The 22,488-nt window shown below is 43.9% G+C and overlaps 1 protein-coding gene across 1 annotated transcript in view; it reads right to left on the bottom strand.

Moving 5' to 3' along the window:
• STX8 (syntaxin 8) overlaps positions 1-22,488 on the bottom strand; it is a 207,122-nt gene that overhangs the window by 142,841 nt on the left and 41,793 nt on the right. Inside the window, exon 6 of the mRNA XM_010965974.3 lies at positions 11,484-11,576. Within this exon, the coding sequence (XP_010964276.1) occupies positions 11,484-11,576 (93 nt within the window). The remainder of the gene's footprint in view (positions 1-11,483; positions 11,577-22,488) is intronic.

Here is a 22,488-nt window from a genome sequence, read left to right as displayed (position 1 = left end):
AAAAAGGTACTCAATTTCCAAGGTCAGTGGCACAAGTTAAGAAAGGAGGCTGGACAAAAGCTCTCCTAATTATCTTGGTACTTTTTCTCCTTCCTTTAACCTACACTCCACGCGGCTTTCAAACTCAACCTAGAAAAAGACTGAGTGGCTCAGCATTATTCCAGTCAAAGGAGCACAAGGGAATTCGCGGTGTGGCCACGTGAGGCACCCGGTCCGCCCGCAGACTTCCGAGCAGGGGGAGGAGTTCTGCCACCTGGGGCACGACGGACTGTGAACTAGACCATCCGACCTACTCCTGTTCAAGTCTGAGTGTCTCCCTTGTGTATCCACACACACACTCACACAGATGCTCCATGTCTCCTTCTCCTCCTTCACATGGAAAACTGAGGCCTGACTCCAATGGTGTTAGTCAGGTTACATGTACATAAGTGATTTAAGATAAAAAACAAATACAATCGCCTTACCAACTCACACCCTAAACCGCCACCACAAGCCTTCTCTCCGTGAGCCCGCCTGAGACACGGCTCTCCTAATTCCAGCTACTTACTGCTTCCCAGACTCTGCCCATTTCTGGCAAAAAGTACAAGAGAAAGTATTGTTTTTAAAACAAAACAAAAATAGCTACTCCAATGCTCTTTGACTGGGGACAAAACAGTAAAGGAGTATTCACCTCACTCCCACCGCCAGGCCAGGCCGAGCGGAGGAGGAGTCTGGTGGTACAAGTCCTACAGGAGTCAGGACTGACTCCAGGAAGCGAGGTGAGGGTCGCTTCCGAGTACAGGGCCTCAAATAACCCTACCCAGGTGACCCCAAGGTCAGAAACACACCGGGGTCTCAAGTTCATGTATTCATGGGTACATAACGCTTACCACTGAAACACGCTCAAAGGCTGGTTGTTAATTCCTCAGTACACAACAGAAACTTTTTTAAAGTTGTGTTTATGGATTTCAAACTAACCAAACTGGCCGACAGAACTATTTTACCTTTGATGTCAACCCAGTTCCTAAGTGACTACTTAAAATGCAGTATGAAACAACTGCAGTAATAATAAAAAATAAAAGGTCTCCATCATTGCATTCAGGGTGTTTTTGCTGACTCCTCTCTCCTGACGGGACCGTCCAGATGGAGGAGAACCCCGTGTTCCTCCCCAAAGTACCCGGGCCAGGCCGGGCTACCTCTGTGCTCCAGCCACTTTAATGGTTCTGAACCAACCTGGGTTCCTCTCCAGCGCGGTCTCTCCCGGCCGAAGCACTTGGTTCTAATCAGACCACTTCCTTCCTGCTGCTTTGGTTTTTATTACCAGCGCTCTTCAATCCTTTTCACCACCCCAGATGCTAAACAACTTCCACTCAGTAAAGCACATTCTCTGTGACTCATAGCGAGAGGCCAAGCTTAGCGGAAGGTCTTCCCTAAGGGACATGACCTTCACAGAGTCCACACGAAACGGAGGAGTGAGGATGGGTCCCCGGCAGCTTCCACCCGCCCCCCACCGGATCCCCTTCCCTTCCTTGTCTCGGGAATCACACATTCTCAGCCCCTCACAGATCCTCCCAGCACAGAGAGATGTAGGCACAGGATAAACGAACCATGTTGAGTGAGGGCCCACGGACAGAAAAGAGTTAACACAGCCGGCCTGACTGCTTTTCTTCCAAAACTGGTCCTTGGTTGGTGTTTGGGAACTTGGATTTGGGGAGGGTTCCCACCGCTAACTGATAAGTGTGGTCGCTGTTCCTAAACTGTATAAACAGTATAGTTTATGCTGAATGTCTGCTTTCCTTCTCGAATTTGGGACTGTGCCAGGGGGCGTGTGCCTCCGTGACCAATCCCATCAAAAAAAACCCTGGGCTCTGAGTCTCTTGTGAGATGCCCCGGCTGGCAACATCTCGCAGGTGTCACGATGCGCTGCCGGGGGTCTGAGCGCATCCTGCGGCTCCACCCACTGGAAGAGGCCCGTGGGAAGCTCGCGCCTGGGTTTCCCTGGACTTCGCCCCGTGCGCCTTTCCTCTTTGCTGATTTTGCTCTGTGGTCTTTCACTGTAACAAATCCTCATAATAACCACGAGTCTAACTAGAGCCGATTCTTGTTATTCATGGGAATGGCAGCCTACAAAGCCACCGTGAACACTGAATTCGCAAATACGGAGCCTCCACTCCTGAAGGAAACAGGTATGCGTACATGTGTACCTGAAATCCTGAAAACAGCTCATCCTGGTAGATTCTATACTCTCCATTTTTCAGAAGAGAGCATGGGGTTCAGAAGTGCTAACTGACTTGCCTGAGGCTGCCCCACTAACTGGAGCCAGAGCCGAGCTTCAAACAACATCCAACTGGCCCCGGAGCCTGAGCCTCCCCTCTTTGGTCACCTCTGGAGCAGAAATGAAAAGGCAGAGCGCCACCTGGTCTGACTTTGGCTGGGAACGTGCTCATCGGATAACTCGAAATGCTCACCTCTTCATGCATGTCTGTGAGCAACGGCGGAGGCACTCAGAGTACTGACTTAGGGGTTACACGTAAATGTTAGTGAGCTGACAAGTATATGCTGAGTCCTGTGAGTCCTTCTAGCAAAGCACCAAACCTGGGGGTGGCCCTGGGGACCCCCGACATGGCCTCCACAGAGAGCTCCAAGTCCACCCCAGCCTGCAAGGGCGTCAGCAAAAGAACAGCATTATCACTGGGTCAAAGCAGCAAGAGGCAGAGCTCCCAGCGCAACCCGCCCTCGCATCTGTGATTACTCTGGCTTCCCTCTGGTCTCTCGTTTTGGCTTTCTTGTCCTCCATTCTCCACTTCAGCTGCTACAGTTGGCCTGACAGCCTCCCTCTTGGAAGTCAGCTAGGAACTGCGGTCAAGCCCACGGGAGAGGAAGCGTGATGAATCACCTAGGCCAGCTGTCCCAGGGCCTGAGGATAAATGACCTTTTCCTTGACAACTGTGTCCACAGATTTTCCTTTGGAAAATCCTTGCCTCTCTCTCATTAGATGACCTCTCAGACCAGCTACACGGCCAGAGAAAAGACCAAGATATTGGCCGAGAAGAAAGGGGCAAAGGAGGCACTAGACCAGAGGGCAAAATAAGTCCTTGTGACCCAAAGTGGGCCCAACCCAGGTCATCATCAGAGTTAAAGCCATTGGCAAAGCCAGACGAACATCAGACATGTGTCTGAGTATCATTTCTGCAGAGCCAACAAATTTAAAGAATCTGGGTTCCTCACGTGACTATAAAGATTTACTCAATCATGCCTGTACAATGAAGCCTGGATAAAAACTCTTGAACAATGAGGTTTGGGGAGCTTCTGGATTGGTAAACACGTTGATGTGCCTGGAGAGGGCATGGAAGCTCAGTGGGCACCCCGACCCTAAGACCTTGCCCTCTGTACCTCTTCCATTGGCTTTCCTGAGTTGTATCCTTTATAACACAACTGTAATTGTAAGTATAACATCTTCCTGAGCTCTGTGAGTCAGTCCAGCAAATTATGGACTCCCGAAGGGGGTCGTGGGAACCCTGTATTTGTGGCCAGTGGGGCAGAAGTGCTTAGGGATCCTCGGGACTGGTGGCTGGAATCCAAAGTGAGGGCAGTCTTGGGGGGTGAGCATTCACATCTGACATTAACTCCAAGTAAACAGTGTCAAAATGGAATTAAACTATTGGACACCCAGTTGGTGTTGGAATGACAAACTTGCTCTCATTGGCTCTCTCTCTCTCCCACTAGCCTGTTACTATAAACTAGCCCCTTCCTAGAGATGAATAATGAATGTTCTGATAAAGAACTGATTTTACATCACCGAGTACTTAATACCCAAAGTGCATGGAAAATAATCACCTCGTTCCATATCTCTAACTGTCTTATCTTCAGGCAAATGCATCTATAAACACATCAGATGAGAACGTGGAGGTAGAACTCACATCACAGAAGCCCTAGAAAACAGCTTTCACAGACTGTCTTAAAAACTTGCTTCGTTGAAGCTTCCAGAACACTAGCTATTTCATCAAAATGATTTCTATAGATACTGGGATCTTGTAAAAAAGTATAAAAGAGACTTTGAGCTCAAGACAGTAGAGCTGCCCCCTTCCTTCCCAAGAGCACCATTAATTGCCAGTAAAAATATTTTCTGAAAGAATAAATCCATGGTGGCTCAGAAAACATGAAGGAGTGCTATCAGTGAATAAGTCATTTTAAAGGCTTTCTTTAAAAAAAAAAAAAAAAAGATAGCTAGGACTATATTGGCAAATAGACCAAAACTTAAAAAAAAAAAAAAAAAAAAGCAACTTGAAATACATGATCAGTGCTACAGACAGGAGCTCTTTCTCCCTGATAGAACCCTGGAGAAGCTCCAAGCTTGGAGTCAATGGCTATTGGGAGCCAAAGAATGGCCTACAGAGAAGAGGCTGTGAGGCAGGAGTCAGGGCATCTGAGGGGAGAGCTGTCTAGAGAGCAGCTGAGCCGGCCGGCCCTCACCCCCGTCCAGCGGAGGCGGGTCTGCAGTGCTGGCCCCCAGCTGGAGCCCCAGAGCAGCTCTCTCTGCCTGGGGAGTGCCCCTGGGGTTGGTGGCCAGGCTAGCACAGGAGTCAAAGAAGAGTCTCTAAGAGAGACACAGAGGCGAAAAGAAATAAAATACATAGAAGATGGCACCCCAAGGTTAAAGTTCTCCTTCCCTTAGTGATTTTGGGGTAAGGCTTACAGCAAAGAGTTCTGAATCTGCTGTGTCCTCTTCTGCCCTAAAGGAAGAGCTACCTGCTGGTCTACACAGACCATCTATAAGGAGGACATTCAAGAAAGAAGATCCCAGAGTAAGTAAACCAACTGAAATGCTGAGAAAGCCTGTCGGCCAACTACACTCATCAACGTGGTTCCTGGCTCATAAACACGAAGCCAGTGAAGAATCAGCAGATGCACAAGGAGAAGCCCACAGCACGCGCAGGCGTCTGCTCGGGCTGCTTAACAAAGTACCAGGGCTGGGGCGCTTAAACCACAGACATCTATTTCCTCACCATTCTAGAGGCTTGAAGTATGAGATCAGGGTGCCAGCAGAACTGGTTTCTTCTGAGGCCTCTCTCCTGAGCTTGCAGACGGCCGTCTTCTCTCTGTGTCTTCCCTGTGTGTGTGTCTGTGTCCTGAGCGCCTCTTCTTATGAGAACACTGGTCATCCTGGATTAGGGCCCACCCTAACGACCTCACTTTAACTAAGTCACCTCTGTAAAGACCCTATTTCCAAATCAAAGTCTGAGGTTCTGGGAGTTAGGACTTCAACCTATGGATTTTGAAGGGGACATAACTCAGCCCAAAACAGCATGAAAGAGAAAAGACTGAGATGAACAAACCAAAACTCACCTGGAGGACACAGAAATACTGCAAGGAGCAGAAGGAAAATGTAAAGTTCTGACCAGTACCTTTCAAAGGTTTAAAAGATTTTACAATCTTAAAAACATACTTCTGCTGGGGGAGGGGGCTGTAAGCATGAAAGCTTCCTGGTGTTTAAAAGTGTAGTTCTCCAAATCAAAAGAAGTAAATTAGAAGAGCTGAGTAATAGCATGAATACAACAATTGTAACAGAATCCAGTAAAAACATGTTGGTAAATCTAAATAAAATACTGACTGTAGAAAAAAAAAAGAGAGAGAGCTTCAGTTTAAAACAACATCAAAGGGGAGGAGTTTGGAGGAAAGTTTAAGAATTTTAAACTTGATTTATTCGGAGAGATTTATTTGCTTTAGACTTTGTTAGAAAAATGTAAACTTAAGTGTACACGTTAAAAATGTAAGTGCGGCTGTGGCCCAAGGTGGGTGGCCTCGTTGAGCATCTTGTTCTTGGGTGGGGATGGGGGAAACTCGTTTTCCCATAAAACTGTCCTTTCTCGGCTCCTGGCTTTATATGGAGAGCCCGCTTTCAGCCCCGCACAGCGCACAGGGACCACAGTCTCAACTCCCGCCTCGGCGTGGGTGTTTGAATGCTAGCCCCTGTGGTATGGAGCTGTTCGGGTAAACCCCAGGGCCACGAGGCTTCAACTCCACTCACCGCGATGGGTCGGTGCCTTCACTTCTGACACCTGGAGAACTCTCTTTCTTGCTTTCCAGCTCAGCTAACAAGTATATATCCATTTTTAAAAAATCTTTCATCTCATGTCCCCATATGTTTGGAAAAGGGAGCGAATGGACTCCCTTATCAGCTCGGTCTACCGCTTTGACTAAAAGTCTGTACTGTGAATAAACACAGTAAATGGCAGAAAACACTTCTAGACAGCTTAGAATGTATGAGGGGCTATTCTCATCTTCGTAACAACACTCTACAAGGGGCATGAAAACCCCCATTTTCTAGACAAGAAAGTTAGGACAGAGAAAGAGGAAGGTCCCAAAGCCAGTAAGTATCAGAGGCAGTTTGGTTTCTATTAAATATTGCCTCTATGATGGTCATTTGTATCATTCAACCTCCTCCCCCTCAACCAGACAAGCCGGGAGGATTACACCTCCCGGTGGCCGGGTGGGACACAGGATTAGCTCAGACCAATGAGCGCTGAGTGAAACTGACAGGTCACTGCTGGGCCACAGCATTTAACTGCAGGAACAAGACCCTCGAGAGCTCCCTTACTCTGGCACAGTGACCAGCAGTGTCTGAAACGGTGGCTACTCTATCAGTCAGGGAATCTTAAGTCTATGTCCGCCACTGACCCACAATGGACACGTTCTGAAAGATAAAAAAATACAACCAGCGTTTGCTAGTTTAAGCTACTTATTATTTGGGGGGTTATTTTTCATAAAAGTTAATTTATTTGTGTTAGTATGTAATGGTTTATTATTGTTATGTTTAAAGCAATGAGTAAATAAATATTTTAACTGTCTGCTTTTAACTTCTAATGCAGTTAGTATTGATGGCTACAATCTATATAAACAAAAGCTCTTAGGAGTTCTCAACAATTTTTAAGAATATAAAGCAGCCCTAAACCACAAAGTTTGAGAATCACTAAGCCAGGTAAACACTAACCAAGTGAAAGCACAGACTGTGATGTTAAAATCAGATCAATAGACCTAAAGGTGAAAAGCATCAGAGATATACATATTTCCACAGTGATTAAAAAAAAAAAGACAGAACTATCAAAATAAAATTAAGTAATTCTGTATATGTATGTACCCAATAACCTTCCTCAAGATACTTTATGAACTGCTGGAACGTGGTTGTAATAAATCCACAAATCTATAATAATACAATATGAATGTTCCTCTGATAATTGTGCAGTGCACAACCTGTTCAACACCGAAGGTGATCAAGAATGTCCTTGCCCTCATGGAGAGACACAAAAATAAAGATATATAAAGAAATGTTTTTTAAACAATTCAGCCAGGAGCTCTAACGGACCCTTACAGTGGTAATTCACTGATGTGTGTATGAAATCTGATGATTTTGTGTCCTTCAAGGAGCACAGTCACATTGTCTCGCTCTTTCAAAGGACACCCTGGTCCCCTCAATCCCGGTACTGACGTTGTCAAGACAAGTGGCATTCTTCATCATCGTGGTTTCTTCCAAAAAGCCAGGTGAGGCTCAGAGATTGACAGAGAAACATCAAAAGGCTTGGCCTAGATTGGGATATTTGAACATCGGAAGGGTGATGAGGACCGGCACATACCGACAGGGATTTGTGAAACAGCCCGTTCTTGGTGTTATTCATCCATCAGAACCAGGACTCTGTGGTCCTCCTTGGTGCTGACTCTAAGGTTTGGCCGATGCCCAAATTAGGTCTCAGAAACATCTACTTCAGTCAAGCCAGTCAAGCCAGACCCACTCATTTTCTCGTTTTAGCATTCATTCCTTTCGAAAGACCCTGTCCTCCTGAGCAAGAACTTCGGGGAATTTTTCAGTAAAACTGTACCACAACTTCATTCGGGAACAGCACCTGGGCAGCCAGGCTGGCCCAAGCTCCCTGTGCCCAGCCATCCCGTTCACTGTGAACTGTGATCCCAGTGAGGTGGTCTCCTTGGCTCAGTCCCTCTCCCGTCACCCCTCACTTACCCCAGCTCCCAACTCCACACCCACTAGACGCCCAGGCATTTCCACTGAACTGTCGACCCTCTTCCTCGCAGGGCCTGGCCACTGGCACATGAACAGGGAAAGACATGTGCCGGTCAGGCCCTTTTTAACTCTCTCTGGAAAGGCTGGAAACTGATGGTCATTTGTCCCTTCAGCTTTGTGGTTATGTTCTCAGTGGCATGTATTTTGTTAGGAAGGTTTCGATACTTGATTCCAAAATGGCCTGACTCACCATGACCTAGCCTGTTGTTTCTCTCCTCTAATGAAAACCAAAACAACAATTTAATAATTATTTGGTCAATAAACCAAACAGACATACTGACACCACAATGGGTAAACTTCTCCAGGGTCCCAGGGGCCTCATTACACACTCGGGTCACAGGAAAAATCCACATGGGGCTGCAACCCTGTCCTCAACACCTAGAGATATAATGGCCTTAGTGGTTTTGACAAAAGGAATAAAGGCTGATGACAGTCCTGGCAGGGATATAATTTTTTACCCTCAGAGAGTCTCTCTGTCCCTGTGAAAGAAATGGCTGATTCTGCCCTATTTCTGAGGAGCAAATGTGCACACTGGAAAACCACCGGCGTAACTGCCACCTCTCTGGGGGGCCACCGCAGAGAAAACCCAGCTTATTTTGGCAACGAATGGAAAAATACCTCGTTTGTCTATGTACACATGCATGCATCCGGGTCTGGAATGGAGATGAGGACCGGGGAGGCGTGGAAGAGGCAGCACCAGGATGGGGGTAAAACATGTGATGGGAAGAAAGAGTCTCTGTGCCCCGGATGGCAGACGTGTATGTATGTAACCAGGTGAATGTTCCAGAATTTGCCACGTGAGCGTGTGAGAGGCAAGGTAAAAGTACAGCACTAAATAGACCCTCTCAGCGTGTCCAACAAGGGCCCTGGTTCTCACACTTGGCAGGACACCGAAATCACCCGGGGGGCTTTAAAAAATACTGGCGCTTGGGCCTCACCCTTGAGATCCTGACTTAACTGGCATAAAGAGCTGCGGCAGCCAGAGCAGTGCCCCCCAAAGACGTCTCCATCCTGGAACCTGAGGACATGCCAGGTTTCGCGGCCAAGGGGCCTTAAGGTTGCAGATGGAGTAAGCGTGCTCAGTCAGTTGACCTTAAATAGGAAAACTACTCTGCGCTATCTCACTGGGCCCAATGTAATCCCAGAGGTCCTTCAAGGTGGAAGTGGCAGGCAGAAGTCAGAGGTCAGAGTGACACAGTGAGGAGGACTCCATCTACTGCTGCTGGCTCTTAACATGGAGAAGGGGCCGCAAGCCAAGGGATGCAGGCAGCCTGCAGAAGCCGGAAAAGGCAAGGAAAGTCATCCTCCCCCAGAACCTCCAGGAAGGAACGCAGCTCTGCCGACACCCGGTTTTAGCCCAGGGATGCCCACGTCAGACTTCTGACCTCCAGAGCTGTAAGGTAAGGAGTTCGCGTTGTTTGTAGCCGCTGGGGCTGTGGCAGTGTGTTACAGCCGACAACAGAAAACCAGCTCGGGCACGGCCTGGGCTTTGGAGGCTTACAAGATCCTCGGGTGATTCCAATACACTGCAAAGCAGGAGACCCTGAACAAGGGAAAAGACAAGGACATGCTCGTGTGCTTGATTACACAAGAAAAATGCTTGATTTCACCTGGAAAGTCAGCAAGCCGCCGCACCAAAGTAGGCACCATCAGTTCTCAGCCCTGGACCACAGGTTACTAGACATGGCTGGACTAAGCACATCACAGGATGGGCGTGCCTCACCAGCATGGTGGCCAGTGAGCTTTCGAGTCGGACCCACTGCACAGGCTAAACTTCCTTGGGCTAATGCACAGTAACACGCACGACAGGCAGATTTCCCATAGAGCTCATTTTCTTACAAACACTGCCTTCCGAGGAAGGAGCTGGCCAATGAGCAAGCTGGAGGCAAACACAACAATTAGCACATTCACATTAGCACCATCAGGAAAGGACTGAACTGCCCTCCTCTCTGTGCTTGAATCATCAAAAACCACTATTGGGATTGTAAAGATAGACGGTTTCTCCACTTTCTTTGGGAATCTATTCACCTATGATGGTGGTAGATAGATGGAACTAATTTATTTACTCACTCATTTACGATAGATGAAGGGAACAGTGCTGTGGGAACAGATGAACTCATTCTCTGTAGAGATCAGGAGAAGTGGCACGGGCACAGTTTGACAGGTGCAGCCCCGCCCCCAGCGTGAGCAGCCGCCCACCCCCAGGGCTCCGACGCTCCCACAGACGTAACTTTTCTTGAAAGTCATTCCACCCCGAGCCTCTGGGATACTAAGACCAAGAGCCAAGACCTTGGAACCATTTATTTATTACTCTTCTCTCCCTACCTTGTCTTCCTTAAAGAGGAAGCTACTGTAGCAGAAAAAAGCAGTCACAAGAGAATCAGAAGGCCTGAGTCTGAATTTCAGTTCTGTCCCTTCTAAGTGAGGTGACATTAGCGGGACCCTCAGGCACTCTGGGCTTTATCTCCAACAAACAGAGAGAACACTGTCTTGGTGATGCTGTGCCGTGCATCGAATGAAATGACATAGATAAAAATATTTAGGACATAGCAGGGGTCTTCGATAAATGTTAGCCTCACTGAAACGCTGCCACACATCAGCTCTATGCTGAAGCGTCCCACATCCCTACTCTGTGGTCCTGTCCTCTCACCAAGCTCTGGGACCTCGTCTCCCGCTGTCCACTCGACACTGTGACTCGGATCTCTCCCTGACATCTCTAACTGGACACATTCAAAGTGGACCTAGGCTCTCTGCTCACAAACCAGTGGCTCCCCCACCCAATTCCCCTGACCAGGTCCCATCACAGTCCAAGCACCATCAGTCCCCTGCCTCCATCCTCTCTCCTCCACCCCTGCTGCTGCAGCCCTCATTCAGGCTCCCCGTCCCCTCAGACCACGCACCTGGAGCACAAGAGCCTTTCAGGAAGGCTCTCAACTTTAAACTCTGTCTCTCCCAAGCCGTCCTGCTCATGGTTTGCAAACGAATCTTCCTCCAACCAGATTCGCCACACCAAGCACTGAATAAAAATCTTTAAGTACTGTTTTGCCCTGAAGCCCGGTGTTTATGACGAAGGAGGAGCCAACTCCACCCAGTGTGTAGATGCTGCCCCACCCCGCAGCAGCCTGCTTCACTGAGCCACTTCACTGCGAGGCCATGGGAGAGCTCACAGGATAAATGGATCGCAAAACAAAGTATTTTTAAAAGCAGCTCCAGAAAATTGGAAATTTTTTTTACTAAATTTCTTTGCATCGTGTTTAATAACCACAATCTACATATCCCACAAATCGTCCTCAATTGCATTAACCTGTAATAATCCATCAATGTTAAACTACTTCATGTGTTTTGTAATATTAAAGTCACTTAAGAAATATACAAGCCGTTAGCATTTATAGTAACTGGCAAATCCGGTCAATCTCGGACGTATTCTTACCGTTTTGTTCGTCCAGCTCATTCCCAATTTCCTGCCCCATTTGTTTCTGGCGACTTATGATCGAGGAAAGGGCGTCAAGGCCTGCGTCCTGTTCTGAAAGAAAAAGTGAGACAATCAACTAACTAGAAACCAAAGGAAAACAATTTAAAGTCCAGAAATAGATCCAGGCATGTAACACAATTCAATATATGATCAAAGTAGCATTTTAAATCAGTCAGGAAAAGGGAGAGAAAATAGCTAACATTATTGGAACAAAATAGAGAAAAAAGTTAAATACTGACACCTCGGACCTTAAACTACAATGATTTCCAGATGAATTAAATTTTAAATATTAATAATGAAGTATTATGAGATTTGATTATGTAAATGTTTGAACTTTCTGATACTTCATATGTAAAGAGCACGTACAAATCAGTAAGAAAGACTTAATATTTCAACTTTTTAAATGGGCAAAAGATATAGACAGAAAAAGCACAAAAGAGTTATAAAGGAAAATAAATAAAAGCTCTGACATCACTATTAATTTTTTAAAAACATCAACAAACAATAATGAGGGTTTTGGGGGGTTTTTTGACTTATAAGATTTGTAAGGATTAAAAAGAATGCTAACACCCAGGGTTAAGTAAAGTGTGAAACGGTCCGAAGGGAACTGTCATGGGACAACAGTTAATATATCTTTTTAGAGAGCAAACTGTGCCTACCTTTTTATCTATCAATTCTAGGTACATATGCAAGAAAACACTCATATAGTATACAGTGATGTACATACAAGGATATTGCTTCCTATGCTGCTGATCAATTTACTGCCTCTTAGATCCAAGTTCACCCTTCTTTGGCTGCTCTGTGAAAATGCATCTGGGTCCTAGAAATATTTTTCCCTTTACCAGCTTTGTCAGCAGAAGGTACTGCAGAGACACTGAAGGAGGAAACAGTTTTTGCTTCCTGGCTCCAGCCTGTCCTTGTGACAGGCTCGTGCAGGCTTATAGTTTCTCCAGTGTCCAGCGCCCAGCGACAACCCAAGCCAGCCACTTCTCCCAACACACCCCCTCCTTGGGCAGTTTTACAACAGAGTGCCTGCAGTTAGACACTTTTCTGTGAACAGTATTCCCTGGTCCCCTAAGGACAGATCTCCAGGAAGATCCACCAGCGGGGTGCCCCAGTGACTTCTCTGAAATCCACTGGACTCCCAGCTGTGATCTGGACCTCAGCCCTGGGGGCATGAGACGCTGCCTTGGGTGCCCCATCTCAGCACAAGAGTTAGTGACTGCACCTGCTACCTGCTACTTCTGTCTCTTTACTTCTTGCTAGCTAATCCCTCATTACTCTAACGACCTATTATAGTTAGTAATTCTGTATATTAAATTTTCCAACTTCAAATTTTTTTCTCCGGATTGGACCCAGGCTGACACATTTATAATAGTGAAGAATTGGAAACAATGTAATAATGCCCAAACTCAGATTTGTTTAAAAACAGAGTATAGCCTCACAGTAAAACACTATATTGGCCATGAAAAATGATACTGCATGTGTATACTTTGATTTCAAAAGAAATCTGATGTGCTATTAAGTAAAAAAAGCAGAATACAAAACAATGTATAGTAAAACAGCATTTTTGTTTTCAAAAATGTGTCACTTTCCTAGATTTTAAAACTTTAAAGAGAAAAGAACTCAAGTTACTCAAGATCTTCTCTTTAAAATTTGATTTTTTTTTTTTTGAATTGGGCAGTCTCAATCTCTTTGTAACTACTTTTTTCCTTTGCTTTCAGGTGCACTGGAAAGAACACTCTGAGGCTGAGTCCATAACTCTTTCCACCAAGCATTCTGCCAGATGAGGGTAACATGACATTTGTGGCTTCACTTGTTGATGGGGTTTTTTAAATGACTGTTTCACATGAAGGCATATCTACAAAAGCAGAAATCACAAAGGTCTTCTTGCCCAAGATCATATTAACATTTCCTTATACATTTTTTCCTCGTCTTTTTATGGAATTAAGCCATCACACTTAACTTGTTAATTCATCTGGAATTTATTTAGACTAATGGTGTGAGGTAAGGACCTCTTAGTAACATTTTTTGACACTCCATACTTTTTTTAACTATACAAATTACCTGGTGTCTCTAGGGATCATTCCAAGGGACCATTTTATAGCAAAATCACTTTATAATGAGGTCCTTTTGGTCTTTAGTAACAACTTCTTGGAGGGCCTCCAAGAGAAATCTATCATCAACCTAGTGCTGCTACAGGATGACCAATGTTCCAGTAAAATTCCAAATGCATCCCCAAAATAATCTATATATAGGACTGAGGGTCAAGTATCAATGTGAATTAAAAGGTAAAACAATATAAAAACAGAAAAGGAAATTCCTTTATGGTTTTCAACTAGGAAGAAAAATCATTCAAGTCCTGACGCTGATTCACCTAATACAGACATGAATTATGAGTGAAAAATACCTACGTTACACTCTTTCCTCTTAATGATGACTCGTTATCTGACTTAACTACCCAAAGGTTATCTTGCTAATGCAAAACAGAAAGTAGACGAAAAATTCTGCTCTACTTAAACCATTTCCATAAGAACTTGGCACCTCTTCACTATGTTTAGGTGCCACAATAAATTTTCATCCCATAGTTCAAAACTACAGAAGGTCCAGATAACAGAGATGCTGTGGATTTAATAGTAAACATATTGATGACTTGAACTGCTACAAGTCTTAAGGTAGCACTTCTAAGGGGAGGCAGTATGGTCATCTTAGAGGCAATGAACAAAATAGAATGCAGCTACTTGCAAAAATATAAATGATTATCAAGACCTGTGCAACAGTGATCCAGAACCATGTAAAACTACTATGATGTCATAATGGCAGCTCATTATTATTTCTCCTCTACCTTTTCTGTAGCCCAAGGCATTATGGTATCACAATAGATCATCTGCAATATACCACACTCTATTAATCATTCTTCAATTTTATGATGCTGTTAACTTTAAAAAAAAAATGGATGACCATTGTGCTACACAGAATAATGGCCCCCCGAACACGTCCACATCCTCATCCCAGCAATCTGTGAAAACATGACCTTTCATGGCGAAAGAAACTTTGCAGATATGATTAAGGTTAAGGAATTTGAGATGGGAGATTATTCTGGATTATCCAAGTGGGCCCCATGTAATCACATGCGTCTTTAAAACAGAGACTCTTTCCCAGCTGTGATCAGAGGGAGCTAGGAAGAAGGGTCAGAGAGAGGCCACTTGCTAGCATCAAAGACTGAAGAACGGGTCCATGAGCCAAGGGATGTGGGCAGCCTCTACACGCTGGAAAAGGCAAGGGAATGAATTGTTCCCCAGAGCCTCCAAAAGAGAACCTAGCCCTGCCAGTACCTTGATCTGTATTGTAACATTACAATACACTTATTATTATAATATTTATTATTGTAATTGTATTGCCCAATAAAATCTGTATTGAACTTCTGACCTACAGAGCTGTAAGACACTAAATTCGTATTTTAAGTCACTAAGTCTATGCTAATTTATTCTAGCAGCAATAGAAAAAGAATAATTTTTGGAAAACCCCTGTGGAACAGTTAGGTGTTTAAATGTTTCCTATCTTAAGACCTTCAGTAAAACCACCTTCTAACTAAATATTACATAACTGTAGGAGGACGACCCGGTGGCTGTAGGTTAAACACAACAGGACAGTCATCATAATGTATTCTTGCCACAGATAACAAACTTGACTCTGATCAAGCCACTAAATCTAACTACCAATTTACAGAAAATTCACGGGACAGAGGAATACGTTAAACCATACATGAGGCTACAAACAGAAGGTCCAGATGGTTGGAAACTACAGGGAAAATGATCTTGTTTCCTCCAAAGAGAACACTGCAAAGAAAAAGGAGCTGGCAAAGGCACTTATCTATCAAAGAAACTTCAGGGACACATCGATTAGTTGTAACGTACACACCATATTCAGATCCAGAACTGAACAACCTAATAAAAACCCACCATGGGACAAGCAGGGGAACCTGAACACTCATTAGATACTCGATTATATTAAGGAATTACTGTCAACTTGGTGCTTATGGCCTTGTGGTTTTGGTTTGTTTTTTTTTTAAACAGTCCTTATCTTTTACAAACATACTTTAGAGATACATTCTCGAATATTCACCAGGGAAAGGATATCATGTCTAGGATTTGCTTCAAAAAATAATCCAGGGATGGGGAGATGGGCCGACACAGAGATGAAACCAGACTGGCTCTGAGATGACGACTGCTGAAGCAACTGATGGGTGAGGTGCAATCATTATTGTACTTTCTCCACTGTCATGTGCTTGAAATTGTCAGCAGCAGAAAGTTACCAACATTTTAACAATAAAACCAAGGGACATTGCTAAGAGCTGCCACCTCAGACCCTTGACTGAGCACGGGACCAGAGCCCCAAGGGCTGGGGCTGTGTCTTCTTTTCTTAGGTTCTCGTCCCGGTTCTGAGCCCACCTGGTGGGACAGAGCAAGCACTTAAAAAATGTGTTCACACCACGGAATGACTGCAGACTCTAGGTTTGCAGAAGAAAGAAATGCAGTCCCTGCGACACATACACGGAAGGGCCTCCGGTCAACACCAGATGGCCTCTGAGTTCAGGCAGTAGGAAGAGCAGCTGATGCCGCGGTGTTCGGTGCCGGAGAGAAGCAATGGAAACTCTCCCATCTGACACACAGAAGGGGCTCTCCCTGGATACGGGGAAGTAAGGAACGGACGAGGTAAGATGAGGTCAAGAGGGAGGAAGTTAATCATTACCTTGGAAAGACTCTTCGAGCAAGTTCTAAGAACAGGTGTTTTTGTTTTTAGATTTTGGGGGAAGGAACCCCAGATGAGGTGACAGCTACAGGAAGGCGTACCTTCAGAGAGAGTCGTCTGTGAAGTTATGACTGCACGGGTCCAATGACGAGCTGCAAAGAAGGGCCAGCATAAGGTGCAGCCTGGCCGGCCACCCGCCCCACAGCCGTTTCAGAGACCTGAGGAAGCAGAAACCCAGAACTAAGGCACCACCTTCCGCTACTGCAAAGGATGTCTGCAGACTATGGTAAGAAAAGACGGAGCTAAGTAAGAAGCCCCGGCAACAAGAGATGTCCCGAGGAAGCTCAGAGTGACACTCACACCTTCTCCAAGGCTCGCCGTCTGACTGAGACAAGGGTCCGCGCTCACCACAAACCCACCTTCCTTCCTTTTATCTCAGGGCTGTTTGAGGTGATCCAGTTACTGTCATCACCTCACCCATCTTCAGCTGAATGTCCATTTGTGCCTCAAAGTACGGCTTAAGCGGCCCAGAAGCTGAGACCGACAAACGGGCTGCGACCAGGGCTGACTTCCAGGTCGGGAAAGGAAGGCATTCACTGCTCGAGTCTAAGCTCTGCGGGTGAGCCATTACCTGAGGATGATTTTCAAAGTGTTCTCTAAGGGTCAACCGAAGTACAGAAAGGCTAACAGACTCCACGGGCAAAAGGCAGTGAGAAATGACCCTTCAGGGCTCTGTATTTTTTTTCTAGCGCAGGACCTGCCAACGAAGCAGAGCTGTGTCAACCTCCGCACGGCACCAAGGCCCCTGAACAGAGAAAAGGTCCGTCGGGGTTTCGTGTAAAGATGACTTTCATTTCTGAGTTTATCCCTGAAAACCAGGATAAACCCTCCTGCTAGGGAGGCGGCAGGGACAGCGCCTTTGGAAACACAAAGGTGAGAGCAGAGAAACATACTGACCTGCAGTACGTGCCGCCGCCCTCCCCACCCGCCCGCACCCCCAGAGGCTGGCATCTCCCCACTCCAGAAGGTGTCTCTCCAAACGAAGCCCCTTCTCAGGGACAGGGAGACTTTCCCTGACTGAAAACAGCTTTTCTGGGCAAAAAGCAACAATGCCAGAAAATTCCTAAGTGCTAGCTAGCCAGACATTCCTTTCAGGAGCCATGAATCCTGCAGAATAAAGCACTGCGAGTGAAAGGCTGGGCTGCGTGCGAAGCGACACTGCTCTTAACTTCTTCACTTTGCTTCAGACACGACATGGGGCCGAGTCCGCAGAATTAGACACGGGCGGCTCAGTGTTTCATTTCATCCACAATTTCACGTGGAAAGGGAGTTTAAGATGGAGTTAGACTTCCACCTCTGGGCAAGATGAACTGACAGGGACCAGGTTTGCTTCCAGTCTGAAACAACTGGACAACAAAACACAACATAGAACTACAGGCAAAATATACAGAACACCAATTTCAAGATGCGGACATCAGGAAACGAAGGTCAGCGGTCCCTGAGAGCTGGGTAACTAAGGACACGAGCTCTCTGACTGCCCCAGATCGTCCCCCTGAAAGGGTTCCCGGGCCACAGTGGGGAAGGCGGACCCCAGGTAGGGCCCAGCAGCCTCCCTGAGCTGAGAAGAATCCAAGTAGGTCCAGGTAGCCAGAGTAGGCAGCACACAGTGCCGGAGAGGAGAGAGCAGCCCAGGAGATCTGCACGGGGTCCACCTGGAGACCCCAGCTGAGTGCTGATCAGGGCAAGGGTGTGCGGAAACTAAACAAGGCTCAGTAAAGAACCACCTGAAAGGGTTTGAGGGAATGACCCTCTGAGCTCAGAGGGGTTGGTCATAGTTCCCATTCCCACGAACCAGGTCTCCTCATAGTTCACGGGGCATCAGACAGAGTATTCAGAATGGTTCTGGCACAGAAGTGAAGGAAATCACCTCTAGACCGGGGTCAGCAAGCATTTTTTATAAAGAGCCAGAGAGCAAATATCTTAGGTTTCGTGGTTCGCATGGTCTCTGGCGCAGCTATCCAGCCCTGCCGTTGTCACAGGAAAGCATCCGTAACTAACACACAAATGAATGAGCACGGTCGTGTTCCCATAAAACTTCACTCATGGACACTAAACTCTGAACATTATACCATTTTTACAAGTCCCCAAATATTCTTTTTTTTTTCAAGTATTCTTTTTCTGACCATTTTTCAACCATTTAAAAATAGAAACACCATTTTTAGCTTGCAGACCATACAAAAACAGGTGGTGGTCCAGATGTGGTCCATAGGTCATGGTTTGCTGAGACCTGCTCTAAAATAAACACTGCTCTGGTCAATGCAAGACCCAAATAACTACACCCTAGGAAAAAAAACTCAAGAATATTTTTAGAAAGACAAAAGTACCTAGTACTGAACAAAGAAAAACACTCACATCTGGTTTTCAGATGAGTATTTCCTCCATAAGAGTAGAAACAAGGCAAGATGTCTGCTGTCAACATCTCTACACTGTACCAGAGGTTGTGGCAAGCGTAATAAGGCAAGAAAGAGAAATAAAAGGCATCCAGATTGAAATGAAGAAGTAAAACCATACCAATGAAAAGGCAAAGACTAAACTACATATTGTCTACAAGAACCTCACTTTAAATATAAACAAACACAGATATTAGAAATAAATGGATGGACAAACATAGACCACACTGTCATCAAAAGAAAGCTAATTTCAGACAGAGCCGACCTCAAAGGAAGTAAACTTATCAAGGGTAAAGACATGCATTGCATAATGATAAGTGGGTCAGTTCTCCAAGACGACAACAATCTCTGACAAGTATGTACCTAACAGGAGAGCCTCAAACTACATGAGGCAAAACAAACTGATGGAACTGCAAGGAGAAATATGTAAGTCCACTGTCACAGCTGGAGACCTGGGCATCCCTCTATCCGAAATGGACAGATCCAGCAGGCACAGTTCAACTCAACACCATTATGATCAACCAGAAATAATGGACATCTATAGACTATTTTATCCAACAGCAGCATAATACACATATTTTTCAAGCACACAGGGACATTCGCCAAGACAGACCACATTCTGAGACATAAAACATACCTTAATAAATTTAAAAGAACAGAAATCATACGTCTGCTTTCAGAATACAATGGAATTGAATGAGAAATCAGTAACATAAAGACAGATGGAAAATCCCAAAATATTTATTTGTTTAATATCTACATAACACATGATCAAAGAAGAAATCTCAAGAGAACTTTAAAAATATTCTGAACTAAATGAAAATGAAAACGCAAGTTACCAAAATTTATGAGACATAGCAAAAGCAGTGCATAGAGGGGGAGTTTATAGAATCAAATGCTTATATTAGAAAAGAACAAAGATCTAAGATCAATAGTCTAAGTTTCCACCTCAGGAAATGAGAAGAAGAGCAAATTAAATCCAAAATAAGCAGAATTAGAGGAGAAATCAATGACACTGAAAACAGGAAATTAAAAGAGAAAAATCAATGAAACTAAAACTGGTTCTTTGAAAAGATCAGTAAAACTGATGAGCCTCTAACCAGGCTAACTACCAAAAAAAAAGAAAAAAAAAAAAGAGAGAGAGAGAGAGAGGACACAAATGACTAGTATCAGAATGAAAAAGTGGGCATCCCTCAGATCTCATGGACATTAAAATGGTAATAAAAGAAATGTTATGAACAACTTTATGCCCACAAATTTGATAACTTTAGATAACCAGTTCTTAAACGGACCAATTCCTTCAAAGACAGCAAGTTGCCAAAATTCACACAAGAAGGAACAGATAATCTGAGTAAGACTGTATTAAAGAAATTCAATTAGGAGCAACATGGATGGACCTAGAGATTATCGTATTGAGGGAAGTCAGTCAGAAAGACAAAGCATATGATATCACTTATATGTGGAATCTAAAAAAAAAAAAAAAAAAAGATACAAATTTTATTTACAAACCAAAAACAGACTCACAGACATAGAAAACAAACTATGGTTACCAGAGGGGAAAGAGCGGGGAGGGATAAGTTAGGGGGTGGGCATTAACAGACACATTTTATGGGGGAGGGTATAGCTCCAGGGGTAGAGCACACACTTAGCATGCACAGCGTCCTGTGTTCAATCCCCAGTACTTCCTCCAAAAATAAATAAACCAACCCAATTACCTCCCCCTCAAAAAAGAATTTTAAAAAGATACACTAAACTTAAAAAAAAAAAAGACATTTTACTATATATAAAATAAACAGCAAAGACCTACTGTATAGCACAGGGAACTATATTCAATTTCTTGTAATAACATACAACGGAAAAGAATCTGAAAAGGAGTAAATAAATATCTATACATATCTGAATCACTTTGATGTATACCTGAAACTAACACAACATTGTAAATCAATTATACTTCAATTAAAAAATTTTTAAAATTAAATATGTATTGATCTGTAAATAACTTGATAAATCATGAAGGTGGCTGAGTGCAGATTATTACTGATTGTTAGGATGGAGTGGTGACTTCCAAGGTCCTTACACACAAAACAAGGAACTAGAAGTCTAGCAAGGACTTTTTAGGTACAACACCAAAGGCACAATCCATGAAAGAAATAATTGATAAGCTGGATTTCATTAAAATTTAAAACTTCTGTTCTGTGAAAGACACTGTCAAGAAAATGAGAAAACATGCTATATAGACTTGCAAAAAATATATCTAATAAAGGAGTGTCATCTAAAATAAACAAAAAAAAGTCTTAATGGACCAAAGATCTTAACAGACCTCACCAAAGAAGGCATACAGATGGCAAATAAGCATTTGAAAAGATGCTCCGCATCATATGCTATGAGAGACATGCAAATCAAAACAGCAAGATACCACTACACATCTATTAGAGTAGCCAAAACCTGGAAACTGACATCAAATGCTGACAAGAACACAGAGCAACAGGAACTCTCATTCTTTGCTGGTAGGAATGCCTAATGGTACAGCCACTCTGGAAGATAGTTTGGTGATTTCTTACAAAACTAAACATATTCTTACCATACGATCCAGCAACTACACTCCTTGGTGTTTACCCAAAGAGTTGGAAACTTACATGCACAGAAAAACCTGCACACAGATATTTACAGCAGCTTTTTCACAACTGCCAAAACACAGAAGCAACCCAGATGCCTTTCAGAAGGTGAATGGATAAACCTGGTACATTCAGATAATCAAAAATTCTTCAGTGCTAAGATGAAATGAACTATCAGGCCTTGAAAAAGCATGAAGGAAACTTAAATGCATATTACTAAGTGAAAGAACCCAATCTGAAAAGTCTACATACTGTATGATTCCAATCACATGACACTCTGGAAAAAGCAAAACTATGGAGATGGTAAAAAGATCAGAGATTGCCAAGAGTTGAGAGATGAGGAAGGGATAAACAGGCAGGGCACAGATTTTTAGGGAAGCGGAAATACTCTGTATAATACTCTAATGATGGATATATGTCATTATATATTTGTCCAAACCACAGAATGCACAACACCAAGAGTAAACCCTAAAATAAACTACAGACTTTGTGTGATTATGATATCAATGTAGGTTAATTAATCCTAACAAGTATACCATTCTGGTGGGAGATGTTCATAATGGGGGAAGACTATGCATGTGTGGGGAAAGGGGTTATATGGGAACTCTCTGGACCTTCCCCTAAATTTTGCTGTTGACTTAAAACTGCTCTGAAAAATGAAATCGTTTTTTAAAAAGTAAAACTATCTTTATCCATAGATGGCATGACCATTTGTATTGAAAACCCTACAGATTCTACAAGAAAGCTGTTAATAAATTAGTGAATTTAGCAAGGCTGCATGGTCCCAGATCAATATATGAAAACCAATTATATTTTTATATAGTAGCCACAATCAGAAATAGAAATTTTTAAATGCTATTAATAAGAGAATTTAAAAATATGAAATACTTAGGAATGAATATGACAAAAGATGTAGAGATGTGCACAGGAGAAACCACAAAACATTGTTAAGAAAAATTTAAGATGACCTAAATAAATGGAGAGATATACCATATTCATGGATCAGGAGACTCAATATTGTTAAGATGTCAATTCTCCTCAAATTAATCTAAAGGTGCACTGTAATCTCAATCAAAATTCCAGAAGGCTTTTTTGTAGAAATTAAAAGCAGATTCCAAAATTCATATGGAGATGCAAAAGATCTAG

This window comes from Camelus bactrianus, chromosome 16, assembly GCF_048773025.1.
Source record: "Camelus bactrianus isolate YW-2024 breed Bactrian camel chromosome 16, ASM4877302v1, whole genome shotgun sequence".
Classification (NCBI taxonomy): domain Eukaryota; kingdom Metazoa; phylum Chordata; class Mammalia; order Artiodactyla; family Camelidae; genus Camelus; species Camelus bactrianus.
This window is presented reverse-complemented; position numbering and strand designations above follow the sequence as displayed.